At 52.1% G+C, this 18,152-nt stretch overlaps 1 protein-coding gene and 1 long non-coding RNA gene across 4 annotated transcripts in view; one reads left to right on the forward strand and one right to left on the reverse strand.

Annotated features, from left to right (window-relative positions):
• The window catches only part of RNF220 (ring finger protein 220), a 217,210-nt gene that overhangs the window by 20,150 nt on the left and 178,908 nt on the right, over positions 1-18,152 (reverse strand). For all 3 annotated transcript variants that reach the window (XM_033421866.2, XM_033421865.2, XM_049697325.1), the window contains exons 2-4: positions 16,725-16,857; positions 7,538-7,583; positions 3,916-4,017 (exon numbers count right to left, since the gene is read on the reverse strand). In XM_033421866.2, the coding sequence (XP_033277757.1) occupies positions 3,916-4,017; positions 7,538-7,583; positions 16,725-16,857 (281 nt within the window). The remainder of the gene's footprint in view (positions 1-3,915; positions 4,018-7,537; positions 7,584-16,724; positions 16,858-18,152) is intronic.
• Positions 56-11,803, forward strand: LOC117200123 (uncharacterized). Its single transcript, XR_007471467.1, has 4 exons — positions 56-371; positions 3,668-4,065; positions 5,274-8,044; positions 9,755-11,803. It is a non-coding gene; the product is annotated as an uncharacterized LOC117200123 (long non-coding RNA).

Below are 18,152 nucleotides of genomic sequence, written 5' to 3' on the forward strand. Positions count from 1 at the left end.
CCCACCCTACTCCACGGCCCCTCCCAGCGCGGGGCTCCTTCCGTCCCGGAACCCCGCCTGGCTCCCGCCTCCCGCGCGGCTACCCCTTTGCTGGTGAGATAGCGTAGGACTTCCTGATCGCAGCGGCCCGTCTCACCGCGAGTCTCAACTGTCTCTTCCCCAGTCCCCAGCCTTTCATCAATCCCGATATTAGAGGATTCCCAACGTTTCACCTGTCTTCTGGACAGCCTTTGGAGCTGCCACTGGCGACGCACAGCCACGCGGCCAAAGTGGAACCCAGCATCCCTCAAACAAGTGCCTTCTTCCAGGATTCTCAGTTTCTAACGGGATACCACCATCCACTCTGGTGTGCCCACACCAGATAGTTGAGAGTGAGTCGTCCTTGACCCCACCCTCCTTCAGTTCCTCACACTCAAGCCTTCTTTCATCTCAGAGTCTACCTCTAAAGGTCTCCTACATCTTTTTATCTCCCCTTCTGTGTATCTCCTTCTCGCCCTTCCAGGCCTAACCGAAAAATATCATTTCCTCTCTACTTCCATCTCTACTCTCAGTATGGCTTGTACAAATGGTTGTCGGTGGGCTGACCACTCCAGGTATGGGGCCATGTGTGAGTCCTGGGTGAAGCCAGAGCCCGGCACAGCGCTGGGCACAGGCCAGCCATCCCTGCGTGTTTCTTCAGTGACTATACCTATCTTGGATGTCCTTGCTCTAGTTCTTAATCTTAGGAGCTCTCTAAATTTGCAGCTGTCTCCCATCTGGCCTTCTCATCTCCAGCTTTTCTCCCTGTAACCCATCTTCCACCGTACATGCAGTGTGATCTTTGTATCATGCAAAATTGACCCTCTTTCTTCTCCCCTTTAAATCCTTTAGTGGTTCTCCACTGAGATCTGCACCGTGGCATACAGGTCGTCTCTGACGTGCTCTGCCTATTTCTCCAGACTCTTCTTCTGCCACTCCTGCTCTCTCCTTTTCCCCTCCTGACACCACCTGTAGCTCTTTGAGCACCCCATACTCTGGACTTTGGGCTATATTATTCTCCATGCACCCATATTCCCTGCTTGGATAACTGTTTGTTGTTCATCCTGCAGGACTCTGGGATGACTTCGCTTTTCCCTCAGGGTTGGGTTAGTTGCTTCCTCTGAGTTTTCACAGTCCCTTGGCTTTCCTTTGAACTTGGGTATTTTGACTGTTTACAGACCTGTCCCTTCTACTTGGGAGGTCATCTCTATCCAGTAACAGGGTCTGGCATGCAGGAGAAATCCGTGGGGTGGGGAGGAGGATATTTATGAGGGAAGCCCCTAAGCCCAGTGCAGGGCTGAGAAACAATCTAGGATTCAGGGCCAGACAAACTCAAGTTCAAATCCCGACTTGGTTACTTATAATATAAGTGCTCTTAGTAAAGTCACTTCTTCTCTCTAGGCCTGTTTCCTTAGCTATAAATTGGGGGCAATGAATCCTAGCTTGCACAGTTACTATGAGGGTAAAGTGAGGTAATGGTTAAAGGGTTAGGTAACCCAGCAGGGGCTAAGGAAATGGGAATCCAAACCAGAAACCAGTACCTTCTGATTTCAGGGCCAAGTCTGATGATTTTTCAAAAACAGTCCAACATAATTGAGCAACTACTACATGCCAGGTGTTGTGTAAAGATCAGGGGATTCCAGCTTCACTTTCTACCAGTTCCCCTTGTGTTTTACATTCTAACAAAACTGAACTGCTAGTGGGTCCCCAAATACATCATTCTGTGTTACACCTCTCTGCCTTTTGCACATACATAGTGTTGCCTTGATCTGGAATATCTTTTCTTCCTGGTCCACCAAAGTGAACTCCTACTCATCCTGTTCAGTCATTACCTCCTCTGTGAATCTTACTCTGATTTTCTCTTTCATAGCACTTAAAACACTGGGCTGTAATTATCTATTTGCACATCTAACCCCGTGAAGGCAGGGAGCCTGGGCTGAGCATGAGTGAGTACTAGATAAGTGTTTGAGTAAAGGAAGGGAGTAAAGAAGGGGCCTTGGCGAGCCCGTCAGTCTAGTGCAAGAGTCAGGCTCATCATGATAGATTAAGTATGTTCATAATTCTTTGCAGCTCCTCCTATCAAAGAGCTGCATTTCCTCATCCCTTGATTGTGTTAGCTTTGTGAGTTCCAGAGCCTAGGCCTCAAGAGGCCTTTCAGCTTTGGCCTTCGCCCTCTTGGCATGACACTGCCCTGAGACTGCCAAGTAAGGAAGCCAGTCTAACCTCCTGGAGGATGATAGGCCGTATGGAAGAAAACCAAGGTCCCTAATCTCCCAGACATGTGGTGAGGCCATTTTGGACTTTCTAGGCCAGCTAGTCCTCTAGCTGAATGAGCTTAATGAATGAGGAAAGGCCTACTAAGCTGACAGAATCATGAGAAATCATGAGAGATTATGAGTTGTATTAAGCCACTAAGTTTTGGGATGGATTGTTATATACTAGAAGATAATGGAAACATACTTAAATGGGTGTTGATATAAGATGATCAGGGCAATAACATGGGCATGAAGGGGTCATGAGAAGAGAAAGCTAATCCGGAAAGGCTTCCCGGAGCAGAGGGAAGTTGGGCAGGTTGTTGAGGGATAAATAGAAATTTGATGGGGTGGGGTAAAATAACCCGGTTAAACGCAGCATGTGTAAAAGCAGAGAGGCAAGAAAGGAGTGGCACAGCCAACGAGTGGTTAGCATTAATCTGGTGAGCACACAGGATTCACGGAAGGCAGTATTAGAAATGGAAGCTGGAAAGGTTGACTCTAAATCACAGAGGCCTTGGTGCTATGCCTTTGCACACCTAGCCTATGCCTAGCATGCCATCCTATGCCTGATGGTTACTCTTCCCCTAGTTCAACAAATAGTGGAGCTGAATGCTGGGGCTGAAATAGAGAGGATCCGCCTCTGAAGGCAGGGCTCTGTCTCCCTCTGGGATAGAATTCTCTGGGATGGAGCCTTGTCTCCCTATCCCAGAATCCCCTAGAGTTGGGTCATTTCTCCATCTTGAATCAGGATTGTTTGGGTGAGGACTGACTGCCTTTCTCAAACCAGGGCTCACAAGAGCAGGGATCCCTCCCCAGGGCTGGCACTTTGGGCTCTGCAGTTTGAGTCCCAGACAAGGGCATCCAGCAGAGGAGGTGCTAGTTGAAGCTGGTGTACAGCCCACACTCCGTATTCCACTCACCAAACTCTGCACCCTGACGCCAGGCTGTGTCAGCTAGGAGGAAAAAGTGCCCAGAGAGAAGACCTCGAATTCCAAGAAAGGCTTCCTGTGTACCAGCAGTGGCCCTGGTTCTCTACCCCAGATGACAGGTCCCTGCTGCCTTGTCTCTTTGCATTAGTCAGGGCTGTGTTTCCCTGTTCACATAAGGGCTGCCTGAGAAGCCGTGCTGCCATTTAGATAGCATGTTCCTTGGAGCAAGCCCTGTTTTCTGCCCTCTGACTGGGGCTCCTGAAGGCAGGGCTCTGTCTCTCCTCAGAAGCTTCTGGGGGAAGCTCCTTCTCCTTCCTACCACAAATAAGGTCTGTATAAGCTGGGATATTACCCTTAGGTCCCCCTCCTCTGATGTTTTAGGATTGTATAGTTATGCCCAAGGCACTCACAGGCAATCTCTCTCTCTCTCTCTCTCTCTCTCTCTCTCTCGAAACGGAACCCTAGAGGAGACCTCCAGATGGCTGGGATGCTTCCGAAGAGCCCACCTGAGCCCAGGTGACCTTGGCATCTCTCCCTAAAATCCATCTATTTACGGCACATTCCCTGACACCTGTGCCTTTCGGTTCAGTTAGAAGCACTAGACACAGAGGGAACCAAACACAGTTCAGGCCTTTCCCCTTGTATCCTGAGGATGGGAGGAGTTAGCCCCAGGCCTGCCCTATTAAGGCAGGGCCCATCCCACCCCTCCTCACCTGGTATCTGTCTGAGTGGTGCAGGTCATCGGTGGCAGACGAGTGTGGTGATGCTGTCGGAGACTCTCCTTCCCTCTTGATGGAAGCAGACAACAAGAGGGACTGGAAGAAGAAAAAGGACACGTGGCCTCAGGCTGAATGAGACCTACAGTCAGTTCCCTAGAGTGTCCAGTCCTATGGAGCTTTTGGGATAGAGGCAGAGAAAAGGAGGGCAGAGGGGTAGAAACCGCTTGAGATTCTGAAGGCATGTGGTCAGGGCCCCCAGAGTCTGGTTGTGGGAAAGGATAGCTTGATCCTAGGGATGGGTGGAGACCCCTGGAGAGGGTCCAACCTCTTCCACCCCAGCGAATCTCTGTCCCAGTGGGGCAGGCCTCCCAGTGGGCTGAGACTATATATAGGCTTTGTTCTCCCATAGTGAGCAGAGACTCTGGGACCCCTCTGAAGGGTTGGGGGTAAAGCCACATCCCTGCTGCCCTGCCTGCCCCTAATACAGGCTGGTGGCAGCCCCGCTATGGAGACAGTAAATTAAATAGTGTGTAAGAGTTTCCTTCGTGCAGCTAGGGATGTACACTGGCTCCATTTATCCCTGTACTGTGGCGATGACCCCAGCAAAAATCCCAGCAAAATTAATCCCCCCATGTCAGTCCTGCATGGGCTCTTCTACATATGCCCGCAGTTTAGATTAATAAACTGTCTGCTTTAAATTGTACGCGAGCACCGCAATTCTAAATACCACATGGCACGTTCAGCCTGCTCTTGCTGCCTCTTGCCAAGGCCTGTTCAACTGCAAACTGGGGCCTGGAGGCCTGAAAGCAATCCATACTTCCTCCCCCTCACCTTTTCCAGCCTGCACAGCCCAGAGCCGGAAGCATACAATTCCCTAGGAGGCCTCCCCAGCTTAGAAAACCATGCCAAATCGCCACTGACAGCCCAAAGAAAGCAATTTGGGAAAGATGGAGCAGCCATTTATCCTTCATCTCCGACTGAGCCTTAGGATGTGACCTGCATGCGGTGGCCACGCTGCGCATCCTCAGGCGAGGGCCCTGGGAAGGGGGGCAGCTGCTGGTCTGGCAGGGCTCCCTGACTCGGCCTCATCACAAGAGCAGAGGAGGGCAGAGGCCAGGCAGGGACTGGGATGGGATTCCCTGCAACTTGGAGCCCCTTCCTCACCTACCCAGGCCCAGTGGGAGGCCGAGTGGGTGCCTTGGCCCCCAGCTCGGAAAAGAGGTAGGCTTTCAGGCAATGGCCTTTCCTTCTCTGGTCCCAAGGAGGATGCTGAGGAGGGGAAGCATCGTGGGGCCCCTGCCCCCCCATCATGAGAAAGTTCACGCTTGTGTGCTCTCTTTCATTCTCTCTAGGTTAGAAGCCCTGAGAGGCCTCAGCATTACACCTGGGGCAAGCGGAATAAAAAAAGGTCACTGGCGCTTTTTAAACATGGACCAAAAAGCAGTAAAATGTGTTTTGAAAAAAAAATCCCGACATTAAATCATGACTTTTTGCCTGGCTCTTCGCCTCATTAAAAGTGGCCTTTTGGAAGGTAAAATTATCATTGTAAGTGATAAGATCTTTAAGAAAATAATTCACGGCTTCTTCACCCTTTAATATGATAGCCGCCACCGGCTAATTTTTTTCTTAATGGCAACGAGGCCATCAATCTTGTCTGAGGCCCCCTCGCCCTCTCCTCCTCCTCCCTCCCTCCTCCCTGTCCTCTCAGTCTCTTGCTTGAACCTTCTACCTCGTGCCTCTTCTACCCATGACCTGCTTCCCTAAAGCCCCATTCCAGGCTGAGGACAGACCCTGAGACAGGCAGCTTTGGGGGCGTGAGCCTATATCTAGAAGTGGGTGAGCGGTGGCCCTTGCCTCTAAGTCTGATTATCAATGAGCCCGCGTTGGTGGTTGCAGGAATCTGCACATATTTAAGACTTCCTGTATGAGTATTCTGACGGGGCCAGGTGGGTGTGCATCTGTGTATGTGGGGAACCAGGTGTGGACGTGGATCATGTCTGTGTTTGTGCTTTGAACACAGGCCTCACTGTGGTCCAGTCCCCAGCCTGCCGGCCATGCTCAGGTGTCAGGGGTCAGTGGTTGTGGCTGACCTGGCAGCACGTCCGTGACCTGCCTGCCTTAACCATAGCCACTGGCGACTGCAGCCTGGGCCAAGCTCTGCCGGTGTGGCCCCCCACTTCTCCCCCAACGCCTTTTCTCTTTAGGGCTGGGAGGGCTTTGCTTCCTTGGCAAGGGCCTGCATCAGTCCAGGGCTGGGCTAGGTTCCCTGCCCCTCCTCTGTCCAGCTTGCTGTGTTGAGTGATTTCCTGAATGAAAATGCGGAGTCCACTCCCACCTTTTTGAAGGGCCTGCAGGGGAGACAGGCCAACCCCCTGGAAGTAAGATTGTCACTCTGGCTCCTTTTCCCAAAACTGCTCTCTCAGAGGTCACCAGTGCTTTTAAGACTTCTAAATACAATGGCCTCCTTCTCTAGCCCTTTTCTGCTTGACTGCTGACCAGCCCAGACATTTTGGAGTTTTCTTCTCTTAGGATCCTGGGACACCATGCTCTCCTGTGCCCCTCCTCACTCGTCACTGTTCCTCTTCTGCTCCTTCCCTGGCTCTGGGACCTTCTCTTGACCCCCAGCACAGGAGTCCCAGACTCTCTTCTTGGCTTCTGCTCTGATCTCTCCACACACACTCCCTTACTGATTTCATCCATTCTGGGGAATTCCCTGGTGGTCCAGTGGTTAGGACTCCGCACTTTTACTGCCAAGGGTTCGACCAATCCCTTGTTGGGGAGCTAAGATCCTGCAAGCCATGCGGCGCAGCGAAAAAAAAAAAATGTATCCATTCAGCACTCATTCCTCACTCCCTGTAGAAAGGGCTGAGGATTTCTGCTTTTACAAGTCATTGTGAGAACTTATAAGGCAGGATGCCACCTTACTGAGGGGTGGGGGAGAGGACACTCAGTGAGTGAGTGTTTAGTCCTCCAACCCCAGGTCCCCACTCCCTCAAAACATCATCACCTTTGGGGATGCAGTACCATCTACCTGTGTGGCCACCTATGGGAGTTCTTGGTACAAGTCATGTCATCCTGCTGAGGCCTCTGGCCCTTCCTTTGAGCCACTTGTCCTTAACTCTTCCTTTCTCCATCTGATGCTTTCAAGCTTCCCTTCCATAGTGTCTGTTCAGAGGGTCAGATTGTCTCCCCAAAAGAGCCCAGCATCCTCTCTGGCTCCCTGTTGCCCTCAGGACAAAGCACATGCACACACCCCATGGTCTGGCTTCTAAGGCCCTGCACCACCTGTCTTGACCTGCACTTCTATATTTTTCTTTACCTGCTACAGCTCACCTTCCTCCTTTGAGTCTCCCCAGACTTAGTGTCTGGGTCCCCCACACCCCCAGGTCATTCTTGGCTTTGACCCCATCCTGACTAGAAGAGAAAGTCAGGTGAGCATACTGTTACTCACATGTATACACATGTACTCAAGTGCACAGGGCAGCCCGAGGCCTCAGGCTGACGATCAAACCCTGAAAACAGCTGGGGATCCAAGAAGAGCTCCTTTTTCTCAAGAACCAGTTCTGAGTGGGCTTAGGTTAGGATGGGCTGGAGGAAAACACAATTGTCCACCTACCTTGGGCGTGCCTGGAGCCATGGCATCCTTCAGAAGGGAATTCTTACTGCCAAGAAAGAAGAGAACAGGGTGACCGTTCCACTTGCTGCCCAGGGCATGTAAGAGTAGAATAGGAAGAAGATCCCAAGGAGAGAAGACATAGCCAGCCTAGCCCAGCCCCCCTCAGCCAAGCTCCACCCAGCCCACTCAGCCTCCATCAGGGGCCAGGGGCCAGAGTGGGCTCCTGGGCAGGGGTACTGACACTAGGCATGGTAGGCTGTCTCGTGGATCTGAGGAAAGGGGCTTTACCTGACTGCTCCTATCAGCCCTGAGGATTCTTCCTGTCCTGCCCCCTTCCTTCCAACCCAGTCCTCAGCCTGCTCTTAGCTCCTATGGGATTGGGGTGATAGAACTGACATGGCTCTTGTCAATTCTCCCTCCAACATGCTGCAAACTGCGTTAGGCCAGGAATGATCTCCCCCTGATTCAATTTGTCAGCCCCAGGCCCTCCGGCATCAGGCGCGGCAGGTGGGCGGTAGCTGGGCCCTGAAATACGGTGGGCGGCTCAGAGTGGGGGGAGCAGGGGTGGGAGGTGATGGATGGGCTGTGGGGGAGGCGAGGACTGTGTTTAATAACAAAATTGGTATGCAAGGCCAAATCCTGCGCTAAGCATGAGTGATCCAGAGCCACGAAGTATTACAAATCCCCGCTAAACAGATGCTGACAATGGAACAAGACGTATCAAATCAGATCCACTTCAGAAACATTAATATCCCTGTTCCTGGCCCTCCCTCCCTGCCACCCCGACTGTGCTCACCACATCTGTGCTCACACGTTCACTTACGTGCTATCACGCGCACAGAAATATTACATGCACACAGAGGCGCTGGCTGATACACACAGGAGGCAATACAGCCAATTCACATAGGGTCCCCACACAGATGCACATACAAGGTGTACAGGTAGAGCACACCCAAGAGATCCACACAGCACAAAAGACGCACCCGGGCACACACGGGTGGTGTATACACAGGGAACACACACTGGGTCAGGTATAGACACACCCAACATGTGAACAAAGGCATAGGCAGATTTGGATAAAGTAAGAGTTCTCACCCAGGGCCATTTTGCCCCCCCAGGGGACAATTGGCAACATGTGTAGACTTTTTTTTTTTTTTTTTTGCAGTACGTGGGTCTCTCACTGTTGTGGCCTCTCGCGTTGCGGAGCACAGGCTCCGGACACGCAGGCTCAGCGGCCATGGCTCATGGGCCTAGCCGCTCCATGGCATGTGGGATCTTCCCAGACCGGGGCACGAACCCATGTCCCCTGCATCAGCAGGCGGACTCTCAATCACTGCGCCACCAGGGAAGCCCCGTGTAGAGACATTTTTGATTGTCAGAAGTGGGGGCGGGGAGTTTTCTACTGGCATGGAGTGGGTAGAGGGGATTAACCATCCTGCAGGGTACTGGATAGACCCTCACAACAAAAAATTATCCAGCCCCAAATGTCAGTAGTGCTGAGGTTGAGAAACCCTGGTGTAAAGGCAGATACACACATATCCATTGTCTATAATTCTGTCAACGTGTGGTCACACCTGGAGGCTCAGACATGCACGAAGAGGTGCAGGCACACAGAGTCCTGTTCCCAGAGATGTGTCCTTAAAGACACATTCACAACTGTCACCCAGGCCTGGATGAAGAGCTGTGCCCACATCCACACAAGCATGCACAGACACCCACGTGCGCCAACACACACCTGACACGTGCACCCACAAATGTAGACACACATGGATACACACCCACACAAGCAGACACGTACATCACAGTGCAGGGTCCAGAAGGCTTGGCAGCAGCAGGCTGAGGCTAAGATCTGAGTGTAAAAACAGCTGTCTGGGGACTTCCCTCGTAGTCCAGTGGTTAAGATTCGAGCTTCCACTGCAGGGGGCGCAGGTTCAATCCCTGGTCGGGGAACTAAGGTCCCACACGCCACGGGACATGGCCAAAATGTTGAAAAAACAAACAACAAAAAAACAGCCATCTGCCTGTCTGATCACACAGTGGGGGCGTCACAGGCAGGAGAGGACCGCCAGACTGGGTTCCAGTCAGTGCCATTTTGTTCATAAATGGTCCCCATGGTCCTGCTCGTGATCCAGGCACCAGGGATACAGAGAGGAAACTGAGCTGCTTTTGAGGAACTGCTAGGTGCGAGTTTGTTACTTTTATCTTTCCTTCACTCAGTCAACAAGTGCTGATGTCGCCGTTGTGCCAGCCCCGTTCCTGGACTTAACGGGTGCAGAACTGAGGCATCTACTGTATGACACTGTTCTCGCCAGACCCCTGGACTGAAGTCTGAGTGTTATCCGAGCAAGATCAGGGTGAAACAGAAGAGGAAAGAATGAACAATTATTGTGTACCCACCACACATGACAGGCATGGGCTAGGAACTTTAGATGTGTCATCTCTTTAAATCTTCACAAAAACTTTACAAAGTTGACTAGCAGGCTACGTGACACCTCTCTGCTCACACAGCCCATGCAGGGTTTGGGATTTGAGTTCATGTCTGACGGAGTCCAAAGTGCTGCTTTTCGGTTGGCCACACAGCCTCCTAAAGACACTCAGGGGTTAGGATGGAGGGCTGAGCTCTGAGTTCTTTTTCTCTCTTCATTTTGGGGAGTGTACTTCTGACTCTGGGCTTTAGTTTACTGCGCTGGTGAATAGAAATGGAGACGTTTAGGGCCAGGATGTCCAGCCTCTCCCTTTGCCAGTCCTACGGATCTTTTCCTGGCAATCCTCTTCCCCTTCCCTCGAGTTGGACTGGTACTACGCCTGACTCCTTCCCTCTCCCTGAGCAAGCGCCCCACTGCCCTGCCTTTCCTCCAGCAACCTGCTTACCTCCAAGTGTGGTTGGTTCCCCCAGACACAGGAGTCTGGCGAAGGGCCCTCCTTGGAGAAGAGAGTCCGAGCCCTGAGCTGCTGGCAGCCGGGCTCCCGCCCAGCCCATCCACTCTGCTCTGCCTTCGTCCCTCCCTGTTTCCACAGCCCGCCCCCAACGATTTCCTCCCTTCTTAGTCACTCGCTGCCTAGTGAACCATGGGTTTTAAATTATAACTGGGACCCAGGAAACGCATTCCTAAGTACAATATTCATGGGCTGGGCTGACACTTTTAATTAAGGTGATTTACACTGAATTATCCTTGGAAATAAAGAAATGGTGTGCTGCCCGGGAATAAACCATCATCACCAGCCGCCTTTGTAAGTTACACTTCGTTTTAATCTATTTGGGGAATTGTTTATCTAGTTCATTACCCAACCAAACACCGAGGCCGGCCTTAAATAAGGCTTAAGTGGGGGTGGGGGCACTGCCATCTCCACACCCCGCCTCCCGTCTAGAGTCACCCAGCCTCCTTCTGGCTCCTTCCAGCCGCTTTAAAGCACTGACCAGAGATCCTGCTTCCCAGCCTACAGGCCAGATCTCAAAGTAGGGAAGCCTCCAGGAAAAGGTCTCTGAGCTCAGGCCCCACCAAGCCAAGCCCTCCTTTCAGCTCTGTGCAATCTTTCTGCATCCAAGGCTCTTTCCTCTCTCTGGGTGGAAACTCCTGTTTGAAGGCCACAGAGAAGACTGGGGGCCACTCCCCGACCTACCCTTCAGCCTTCAGCTCCCATCTATTTTCCTGCCTGTCTGTCTGTACACATCGTCTCCACCCCATCACCATCCTAGAGAAAGCATAGCGTGCCCAGAGCTCTGTCCGCTGTCCCCTCCTTCCTTCAGATATCTGCTTCTCTGCCATCATCACTCTTCCCGTGACCCAAGTCAGAAAGCTCTTCCTAGTAAGTACCCCACAAGTAATCAGCTAAGTTCTCTTGCTTCTCCCCCCCACCAGTCTCTCATTATTCCTTCTCTGTTCCCACTGCCACTGCCATTGTCCTAGATCAGCTTCACGACATGTCCCCTGGACCCTGCCTAACCTCCTCACTTGCTTCCCTGCTTCTACCCCCAAATCATGTCCCACACTGGCCTCCAGAGTGATTCTCCTATAGCTCAGCTCTCTGATAGGCTTCTCCAGCTCACTGATGTTCTAATTCCCCCATTACCTCCAAGACCACCCTCCAGCATCGAAGGCTCTCCACTATCTGTCCTCAGTCTAACTTTGCCCTTCTCATTCTAGGTAGCCGAGTCCTGGGGCCTACTGGAGTTCCTATGCAGGACTGAGAGGGGGAATGGTAGAAGATGGGGTGAGGGAGGGTGTGTGGGCACAGCCTCTGATCTCTAATGGAAAAGTGCTTTGAAAAGTGTAAGTGCTTTGCCAATGGGAGTTCTGACTCTTCTTCCTGTGTCTGTGTGCCCTTGTGCCTGTGGGAATGAGCATATGTGGGAAGTGGTTCTTTTAGGGGATAGGTGTGAGCACATCTACGTGTGTTGAAATGGGGCTGTGTGCGTGTGCCTGTATGTTGTGGACATACATTTGCGCCCGTGTCTGTGAAAAACAGCCAGCCCTAGTTTGGGAGCTGGAAGGTCCCTGCTCCTCTGTGTGAGCCCTTGGGTGTGTCTAAAATAGCAGCCTGCTCTGTGCTGTTGGGCAGAAGGGGGCAGAGAGCACACACCAGGCCCACCCGGAAGAGCTCCTCTGGGACCAGCCATGTGGGAGGGTGATGGAGAGGCACCCTGGCAGCAGCATCCACAGACTCAGGAGCTGGCTAGGCTGAGGGAAGGGAAGGAGGGCAAAGGAGGCAAAGGCAGGGTAAGAGAGGGGAGGGGACAATTGGAGAGGAGAGGAAAGGAAAGAAAGGGAGGGGAGCAGAGAGAAGGGAACAGAAAGGGAGAATTGGAGAGCTGGGGAAGAAGCTGCTGGCCACATGCCGTGGATGGGGATGCCCTCATCTGGGCTCTGACCAGAACTCTCTGAGTGATGCACACACAAGCTCTGCCCTCCTGCAGGACTCGGTTTCCCCATCTGTGAAATACCTGCTTAAAGCTTGGCGCTGATGGCGGGAAGAGGAGGGAGGGAGCCCGGGTGCCACATCCTCTTCCCAACCTCCACTTCTCCCCTCCTGCCTCCTAGAGAGCGGGCAGGGGCGGGGCAAGGGCATCCAAGGCTGGGTCCTTCCCCGAGCTACCCAGGCGCCACGGCCCTCAGCCCGGAGGGAGCTGACGCGCTCCTTGGGAATTTATCACGCACGCAATTACAATGTTAATTGGCAAGTTCCTGAAATCAATTAATTCGCAAATATTTTCCAATTAAAAATCCAGATAAATCACAAGGGCGGCGGCGGACCGGTCCAGCCTGCAGTCCGGTGGGTGCAGCGGCTGCAGTGAGGTGGGGGGGGAGAGAAGAGGGGAGGGGGCGGAGGGCGCGGCTGCCCTTGAACGCCTTTGCCGGCCGGTCGGACTGTCAGCGCGCCGGGCGCGCGGGGCCGAGACAGATAAAACCATCGACCCGTCGCCGCCAGCGCTTCGGCTTTATCGATCCGACGGGAATTTCACTTGCTGTGCAGATCCCGCTGTCCGGCTGTCAGACACCGGGTTGAGGAGGGGGGACGTGCCAAGGGTTAGGGGGTGCTGGGCTGGGCCTGGACGAGAGGGGCGCAGAAGTGGGGCACGCAAGACATGGCGGTGAGGGGCGGGGCAGATGTGAAGGCTCCGGGTGAGGAAATGGACGTGGGCCGAAGGGTGTGGACGTAGGGGATGCTCTGAGAGGACGTGAGGGAGGAGTGATTGGTGCAGGGTCACGGGTGGGGGTGGAACACTTCTGTGGGCAGAAGTGGATGCCCTGGGCAGTGCAGGGATGGGGCCACAGGGACTAGGCTGTAGCGTGGCCCCCAAGGAAGAGGCAGAAAGAGAGCTTTGGCCCTCATTCTCCAGACCCTTAGGGGTGCACTGCGATTACAAGGCTCTGCGGGTCCCTCCATCTCTGCCTCTATTCTTAGTTCCTGTTGAGAAGTCCTCTACTGGGAGCAAATTACCCAGAAACACTCCTGGATAGCCAAGGTATGGAACTCAATTGCAGAAGAGTGTTTCTTTCACTCCCTGCCTGTTCTAGGCTGGTCCTGCGTGTGTGTGTGTGTGTGTGTGTGTGTGTGTGTGTGTGTGTGTGTGTATGTGTGTGTGAGGGAGGCGGGAGTGGTTAAAAGCATGGGCTCTAGAGTCAGATTGATTGGGTTTGAATCTTTACCACTTCACAGGCTGTGCAACCTTAGAGAAGTCACTTAACCTCTCTGACCTCAGTTTCCTCATCTGTAAAATGGAGTTAATAATTTTTACCTAGCTCAGTGGTTGTCGTGAAGGTTAAATAAGTTGGCATAATATAAAGTTCTTGGCACACGGTGTTCACCAGGATTATTATTTTCATCATTAGTATAGTCTTCTGTGGTAGTTTTAAGTATTCCCACAAATTCTTTGGTGCTCTCTCCTTCAACAGCTTATAGTGTTTGATTCTCCTCTGTTGAGTGTGGGCTGTACTTGGTGACCTGCTTCTAGTGAGTAGAATAGAATACATTAGAAGCCATAGTGTATGACTTCCCAGACTAGATCATAAAAAGCATTGTGGCTTCCTCTCTAGTCTTTCTCTTGGATCACTTCCTCTGTGGGAAGTCAACTGCCATGTCACAGGGAAACTCAAGCAGCCCTGTGGAGAGACCTGCATGTTGAGGAACTGAGGCCTCCTGCCAACAGCCATGCGAGTGAGCCAACCTGGGAACGGATGCTGCAGCCCCCGTCAAACCTTCAGATGACTGCAGCCTTGGCTGACATCCTGGCTGCAGCCTCATGAGAGACTGAGCCAGAAGCCACAACTACCCCCAACTACCCACAATTACCCAACTAAGCTGTGTCTGAATTGATGACCCACAGAAACCAAAATATTAAGTGTTTGCTGTTTTAAGCCATGGATTTTTGGAGGAATTTGTAACACAGCAACTAGTATTTTGGCCTTCAAAATTCAGCCCAGGCCTCACCTCCCTTAGGAGGCCTTCTCTGCTCCGAGCTGGGTTTGCTGCCTCCTCGATGCTCCCACAGCTCCTGTTCTTCCTGTAGAGCAGTCTCCATCCCTCAGGGTTTCTAGTGCTTGGCTCTCCTTACTCTGCTATTATGAGCTCCTGAGGGTGGGACCATTTCTTTCTTTCTTCTTTTTTTAAATGGAAGTGTAGTTGATTTACAATGCTGTGCCAATCTCCGTTGTACATCAGAGTGACTCAGTTATACACATAGAGACATGTTTTTTTTTTTTTTTTTGCGGTACGCGGGCCTCTCACTGTTGTGGCCTCTCCAGTTGTGGAGCACAGGCTCTGGACGTGCAGGCTCAGCGGCCATGGCTCACGGGCCCAGCCGCTCCACAGCATGTGGGATCTTCCCGGACCAGGGCACGAACCCGTGTCCCCTGCATCAGCAGGCGGACTCTCAACCACTGCGCCACCAGGGAAGCCCGAGACATGTTTTTTTATATTCTTTTCCATTATGGTTTATCCCAGGAGATTGGGTATAGTTCCCTGTGCAGTAGGACCTTGTTGTTTATCCATTCTAAATGTAATAGTATGCATCTACCAACCCCAAACTCCCAGTCCATCCCTCTCCCTCCCCCACTCCCCCCCCACTCCCCCTTGGCAACCAAAAGTCTGATCTCTATGTCTGTGAGTCTGTTTCTGTTTTGTAGATAGGTTCATTTGTGCCATATTTTAGATTCCACATATAAGTGATATCATATGGTATTTGTCTTTCTTTTTCTGACTTCACTTAGTATGATAATCTCTAGGTCCATCCATGTTGCTGCAAACAGCATTATTTCGTTGTTTTTTTATGGCTGAGTAGTATTCCATTGTATATATGTACCACATCTTCTTTATCCATTCATCTGTTGATGGACATTTAGGTTGTTTCCATGTTTTGGCTATTGTGAATAGTTCCACTGTGAACATAGGGGTGCATGTATCTTTTTGAATTACACTTTTGGCTGGGTATATGCCCAGGAGTGGGATTGCTGGATCATATGGTAGCTCTATTTTTAGTTTTCTGAGGAACCTCCATACTGTTTTCCATATTGGCTGCACCAACTTACATGGGACCATTTCTGATTCACCTTTGGTCCCCTACACCCTGCACGGGGGATTAGGTGAGAGGGTAGAGGAAGGAAGATCAGTCAAGTCTGGTGACTTGAACTGAACAAGGGGTGGGATTGGGAGTAGTGGAACAGACTGTATTCCCCTTTCCCCCAAAGATGGCTATGACCATGTCTCCCATCCCACATGCTCTTCTGTAATAGAAGCTTGCCACTTCTCCATCAAAAGGTGGGGTGTATGTCCTTGCCCCTAAAATCTGGGTGGGCTAATACTGCCTCAAACCAAGAGAGGACAGCAGAAGTGATGTTAAGTGATTTCTGAGGCTAAGTTATAAATGGTGGTCCAGCTTCCATCTCGTTGACTGGAACATTTGCTTTCGAGCCCTAAGCTGCCATGCTATGAGGAAGCACAGGCCACAAGGAGAAGCCATGTGTAGGTGCTTTGGTTACGGCCCCAGCTGAAGTCCTAGCTGACAGCCAACATCAACCACCAGATATGTGAATGAAGCAGCCAGGCGATCCCAGCTTCCAGCCACCATGTCTTCCCAGCTGGGGCCCCAGATATCATGAAGCAGACACAAGCCACCCCCTCTGTGCTCTGTCTGAATTCCTGACCCCACAGATTCCACAAGCATCATGAAATGGTTGCTTTAAACTGCTAAGCTTTGGGGTAATTTGCTACACACCTCCTCTGCTGCCTTTAACAACCATAGCTCCTCCACAAGGCCCGGGAGGAGGCTCTGCTCAGTCCTTCAGGCAGGGACAAGGGAGGTGGGGTGGAGCAGGGGGGACACGCCTGAGCACGTTCTCAAAATTGTCACCTTTCAGACCTTGAGATTCATAGAGAAGGTGGATGGCAACCCCAGGCTGCACTTCTGGGGGAGCTGCCAGGCCCGGGCCCTGCTTCCGTAACCCTGCCCTGAGGCTCCTCCCCTTTCCAGCTCCTCTTGTGCCCTTTTGAAGCTGAGGCCCACTCTCCTCACATCTCCAAAACCAGAGCAAGAAGAGAAAGGCAGCACCATTCAGCTGGTGGAGCTGAGGATTGAAAGCAGAGTGGAGAATGGCAGCAGGGCCTTGCTTTGTGCCAAAAGGCTGGGACCTGTTGGCCAGAACCCCGAGTGGAGGCCTCCGGCGGGCAGGCTCCCCGTCAGGTGGCTTACCTGGCAGGCAGCTGCGCCAGCTGTTCCAGTTCTTGTTCCATATGCTCCTGCAGCTCGCTGGGCCTCAGCAGGACCTGGCAGATGGGGCAAATAGGGGCCTGGCTATCAAACAGTGCTGCTGCCTTTTTCTTACCTGGTAAGGGAAGAAGAGACAGACATATAAGCCGGGCTATATGTGGAGGGAAATGCCTTGTCCCAGTCCTCCACCCCAAGCCGGCTGCTACCTCCTAGGGCTTCTTGGCCTAGAGGAAGGGTGAGCCTGAGGGTCTCAGAGCCCATGAACATCACTCAGCTTTGCAGTTCCAGAGGCTGTGGCTGTGCACGGCACCTCCCCAGCCAGCTGCCCCTCTCGGAAATCTATCAGGACGCAATCAATGCTCTGTGCAATCAAACCTTGATCACTTCATTTCACACGTTAGTGAAGCAGGTCTTGTTTAATCACACCATCACCCAGAGTATCCAGGGCCCTCTCTGGCTCTACCTTAGCCTCACTGCTTTCACACTCCCCAAAGCGGGAGAAGGAAGAAAAGAGGGAGAAAGGGGATTCTTTCCTGCAGTCATTCAACAAACATTGATGTCTTCACTGAACCAGGCTTGGTGCAGAGTGGTGGGGACACAGAATATAATCCGATCTAGTCCCTGAAACTGAGGCGCTCACAGTTTAGTGGGAAAGACAGAAAAGGACCTGGGTGACTGCCAGGGTGGCATCCTCTCCCAGTTCTTCACTTTTCCCCATGCTTCTTTCCATGGCCTCTCCTCTCCTCCCTCTGCATTTGGGATGATCTTGTTCATTCGTATGGCCATCGCTCCCACCTGTGCCCTGCCGACTCCAGAATCCATTTCTCTATGCCAGATCCCTCCCGTATTCTTCAGACCCCTATATCCAAATGCCTAATGGACATAAATGCCTGAATGTCCCACAAAAATCTGGAACTCTACAATCCAGAATTGAGTACTTCAGCTTCTTCACTTTCCCCTCCCCGCCCTCTTCAGCAGTGCTCTTCTCAGTGAAAGACACCTGCATTCACCTGGTCACCCAAGCCAGTAACCTTCGCCTCGCCCTCGGCCCCCTCCCTGGCCTTACTCCCCTTCCCACATTCATTTAACCACCAAGTCCTCTCCATTCTGCTTCAATATTCCTGGAATCTACATTCTCCCAGTTCAGGTCTCACTCTCTCTCACTTGGATAACCTCATTGGCCTCTGTGAGTATAACAGATTCTGAGCTCTTCCCCTCCAAAATGCCCTGCAAATTGCGTACCCCCAATACACAACCACACGTGGGTTTAGCACTGGCTATGCTGACTTGGGGGCCCACTGGGAGCCTGAACTCTGTCCCCACCCTGTCCCTGATGGTAACCAGAGCACACAGTGCTAGGAAGGGGCCTGCAGGTTGCCTAGTGCACCCACTGGGATACCTAAACTCCCT

Source organism: Orcinus orca, chromosome 1, assembly GCF_937001465.1.
Source record: "Orcinus orca chromosome 1, mOrcOrc1.1, whole genome shotgun sequence".
NCBI lineage: Eukaryota > Metazoa > Chordata > Mammalia > Artiodactyla > Delphinidae > Orcinus > Orcinus orca.